A 4246-nucleotide genomic window follows, 5' to 3' on the forward strand; every position below is an offset into this window, starting at 1 on the left:
ACCCCGCCGCCCGGAGCTTCATCTGCGCGTCGTCGCCGGCCTCGCCGCCGCCGGGGCAGCGCGCGCTGCCCGCGCCGCCGCCGCCGATCCCGCACGTCGCCGGGTCGGACGACAACGCGGACTGCGACGTGCTCCTCCCGGACTTCCTCTTCCACCGCTTCGCGGAGAACGACGCCGACGCCGCCGCCGGCGAGACGGACGACGACGCGGCCAAGCGGGCCATCGTCGACTTCTGCACGCGCCACGGCATGGCGTCCAAGGTCCGCGACGTCGACGCGCTCGTCGCGAACGCCGCGCGCATGGGCGTCGGCCCCGCGAAGCTCCTCGCGGCGATCAAGAAGCAGCACGCCGCGCGGGGCGGGGGAGTGGAGGTGGGGGACGTGTAGTCGCCTGTATTTTTGTATGTAAAGTCTTATTAGGACGGGGAGGGGTCGGCGAAGTGGGAGAGGTCGGCGAAGCGGTCGATTGGCCGCACGGCTCGGCGTCATTGACGGCAACGTGAAGCCTGGTTGACGCTTGGTTGACGAGCAAAGACTTGCAAGCCCACGGCTGCAATTGCGTCGCGACGCACTTTGCGAGGAGGTTGGAGGCCGCGCGCGCATGCGCCTGGGCCTCCTCTACATGCTCCCGCTGCTCTCCCGTCGTTTCGCGAGCTCACGAACGGTCGCGCGCCGCATGGCGTCGCTGAGCGAGGTCGAGCGCGGCGCGGCGGGCGCGAGATGCATGGTCGACAAGCTCCTGGCGCCGCCGAAGATCCCCGTGGCGGACCTGGGCCTCGCGCAGGAGGACCGCGCGGCGGCGCGGCACGCGTTCCAGCGGCGCGTCTTCGACGACGCCTTCGCGGGCCGGCGGACGCCGCGCGTCGTGTCCGTCGTGGGCACAAAGGGCAAGGGCTCGTGCAGCGAGCTGCTCCGCGCGGCGCTCCACGAAGATGGCACGTACGGCGCCGTGGGCTGCTTCACGAGCCCCCACCTCCACGGCTGCCGCGAGCGCGTGCGCGTCGGCGCCACGCCCGTGTCCGCCGCGGCGCTCGAACGGCACGGCCGCGACGCGCTCGCCCGCGCGGACGCGGCCCGGGCCGAGGCGTGGGGCTGCGTCTTCTTCGACCGGCTCCTCGCGGCGGCGCTCCTCCACTTCGGCGCCGAGGGCTGCGGCGTGCTCGTGCTGGAGGCGGGCATCGGCGGCCTCTACGACTCGACGAACTTCTTCGGAGCCGAGGACCTCGAGCTCGCGGTCATCACGTCCATCTCCCTGGACCACACGACCATGCTCGGCTCGACGCTCGCCGAGATCGCGGGCCACAAGGCCGGCGTCATGCGCCGGGGCGTCACGGCGCTGACGCCGGCGACGCAGCACCCGGACGTGCTCCGCGCGCTCCGGGAACGCGCGGCGGCGGTCGGCGCGGACCTCCGGGTCGTCGCGGTGCCCGCGGGGCCCGGCGCGGGGCCGAGCACGCAGCGCGAGAACCGGGCGCTCGTCGAGGCCGCCTGCGCGGCGCTGGGCGTCGACACGGCCGGCCTCGAGGCCGCGCGGTGGCCCGCGCGCTTCGAGCGCATCCACGTCGCGGGCCGGCGGCCGCTCTTGGTCGACGCGGCGCACAACGGCGACTCCGTGCGCCGGCTCCTCGAGGACGCGGCGGCGGCCTACCCCGAGGTGGCCGCGTGGACCGTCGTCTTCGGCTGCGGCGCCGAGAAGGAGGGCCGCGAGGACATGCTCGCGGCGCTCGCGGCGTTCTCCGGCTCCGTCGAGTCCATCAGCTTCGTCGAGGCCGCCTTCTCCAAGGGCGCCGACGCGCTGCCGCCGTCGAAGCGGCCCGCGGCCGCGGCCGCGCTCGCGGCGGCGGCCGGCGAGGGCGCGCTCCGGGGCAAGGTCGCCGCGCGCGCCACGCCGGGCTCCTACGACGTCCTCGACGCCGCGACGCGCGACCCGCGGCCCGACGCGGCCGTCCTCGTCTGCGGCTCCGTCTACGTCGCCGCCGAGGCGCGCGAGTGGGCCGCGGACCGCGACCCGGCCTGCCTCCCCGCGGACGACTGGGCCCGGGTCCTCCGCGACTGACCGGCCTGCGAATTCTAACCGGTTAGGCCTCGACGGCGTCGGGGAACTCGCCCGGGGGCGGGTGCGACTTGGACCGGCCGGGCCCGACGTTCGTCGACTGGCCGCCCATCTCCAGAGACCGGCGGTAGCAGGCCCAGATCGCGTCCTGGACGACCGTGCGGAAGTTGCCGCGCTCGAGCGTGTAGATCGCGGACGCGGTCGTGCCCGCGGGCGACGTCACCGAGTTCTTGAGCACCGCGGGGTGCTCGCCCGACGCGATGGAGTACTGGACGCTGCCCAGGATCGTCTGGTGGACCAGTTCCGTGGCGATGTCCCGCGAGAAGCCTTCCTGGACGCCCGCGTCGACCATGGCCTCGATGAGCATGAAGACGTACGCGGGGCCCGAGCCGCTGATCGACGTCGACATGTCGATGAAGGACTCGTCCTCGACGAAGATCTCCGTGCCCATGGCTTTCAACGCCTCGCGGCAGAGCACGACCTCGTCGTCGCTGAAGGCCGCGGCCGCGTTCTTCGTCCACACGGTCACCCCCGCGCCGATCTGCCCCGGCGTGTTCGGCATGGACCGCGCGATCTTCGACAGGCCCAGCCCGTCGTAGTAGCGGTGCATGGGCACGCCGGCCAGGATGGACAGGAGCACGGGGTCCGCGTCGGCCACGAGGGGCCTGAGCCGGTCGAAGACGGCGTCGCAGTTCTGCGGCTTCGTGCACAGGACGACGACGTCCGCGCCGTCCACGCAGGCCTCCAGCGTCTCGGCGCGCGCCGCCGCCGGGTACTTGGTCGCGACGCGCTGCGCGACGGCGCAGGACACGTCGTAGAACGTGATCTCCGGCAGAGCGCCCAGGATCTCGGTCTTCGCCAGCGGCGCGAGCATGGCCTCGGCCATCTTGCCGGCGCCGACGAAGGCGAACCTCGGGCTGCTCGTCGACGCGCACCGCGCCGTCGACGGTGCGACGGCGCTGCGTCGCAGCGCGCGCAGCAGCATGGCGCGCGGTCGTTGGGCGCGGTTGAGGTCGACAAGCAGCGCGTCGGCGCAGCTCGCGAGGCTGAAAGTCAACGAGGAAGGCAACGACGTCAACTTGAATAAGTTAGGAGCTCGGACGACGTCATCTATTGCCATATGCGCGGCTCGTAGAAAGGGTACATTGGAATTTTCTTTTTATGACACAAGGAGGGGCGAAAGCGACCGGCGACTGAAGACCCGAAGGGCGCGCGGTCCCGCGAGCGAGCGCGAAGAAGATCTACTTCTTCTTGGACGCCTTCTTCTTGTCGGCGGGGGCCTTCTCCTTCTTGTTGAGCTTCTTCTGGGCCTCCTTCTCGGCCTTGGCGGCCTCCTTCTCCTTCTTCATCATCGCGTTGGCCGCGTCGAGCTTCTCCTCGAGCTCGAACATCTCGTCCTCGACGGACGCGTCGCCCTTCTTGAGGCGCTCCTTGAGGCCCTTGAGCTTCTTCGTCATGAGCTTGATCATGTCGCGGTCGACGTCCGCGGCCTTGGTCTCGGTCTCGATCTTGTTGCCCAGGGCGTCGAACTTGTCCTCCTCCTGGGTCGGCGCGGCCTTCTTCTTCATCTTCTGCTCCGCGAGCTCGCGGGCGCGGACGGCCTCCATCCACTCGGCGCCGGAGATGTGGACCTTCTGGTCGCCGGGGATCTCCCAGATCTCGGGCGCGATGTCGCCGAAGAACTCGGCGTTGTGCGAGATCATGAGCACGCCGCCCTCGAAGTCCTTGATCGCGCGCGAGAGCGCGCCGAGCGAGTCGCGGTCGAGGTAGTTCGTCGGCTCGTCGAGGATGACGAGGTGGGGGCAGAACCACATGGACGCGCCGATGACGCACTTGACCTTCTGGCCGCCGGAGAGGTTCTTCATCTTGCCGTAGGTGCCGAACTCCTCCATGAGGCCGAAGTCGTCGAGGTGCTTCTGGATGCAGCCCGTCGTGAGGGGCTTGACGTTGCCGGCCTCGGCGGCGATCTTGTCGTCGATGGCCTTCATGAGCTTGAAGAAGCCGTTGGACTCGAGGACGACCTTGGGTAGGTAGAGGTTCTTGTTGTCCTCCATGGACGTGCCGTCCTGCTTGGCCCACTTGACCTCGTACTCGTAGTCGCCGTGGCGCGAGCGGCGGCCGACGAGCTGCTTGATCTGGCGCACGCAGTCGGGGAAGATGCCGTTCTGGATGTCCGTCGGCGGGGGCTTCTGAC

At 70.5% G+C, this 4246-nt stretch overlaps 3 protein-coding genes across 3 annotated transcripts; 1 reads left to right on the forward strand and 2 right to left on the reverse strand.

Annotated features, from left to right (window-relative positions):
* Positions 1-951: 951 nt before the first annotated feature.
* On the forward strand, positions 952-1338 carry AURANDRAFT_9387 (hypothetical protein; the record flags this gene model as incomplete). The annotated part of the gene is made up of 1 exon (XM_009044723.1): positions 952-1338. A coding segment is annotated over one exon (387 nt), but the record flags the coding sequence as incomplete, so codon positions are not given.
* Positions 1339-2158: 820 nt separating this feature from the next.
* On the reverse strand, positions 2159-2965 carry P5CR1 (hypothetical protein; the record flags this gene model as incomplete). The annotated part of the gene is made up of 1 exon (XM_009044725.1): positions 2159-2965. A coding segment is annotated over one exon (807 nt), but the record flags the coding sequence as incomplete, so codon positions are not given.
* Positions 2966-3293: 328 nt separating this feature from the next.
* On the reverse strand, positions 3294-4217 carry AURANDRAFT_68983 (hypothetical protein; the record flags this gene model as incomplete). Its single annotated transcript, XM_009044724.1, has 1 exon — positions 3294-4217. A coding segment is annotated over one exon (924 nt), but the record flags the coding sequence as incomplete, so codon positions are not given.
* Positions 4218-4246: the final 29 nt, after the last annotated feature.

Source organism: Aureococcus anophagefferens, assembly GCF_000186865.1.
Source record: "Aureococcus anophagefferens unplaced genomic scaffold AURANscaffold_742, whole genome shotgun sequence".
NCBI classification, from domain to species: Eukaryota; class Pelagophyceae; order Pelagomonadales; family Pelagomonadaceae; genus Aureococcus; species Aureococcus anophagefferens.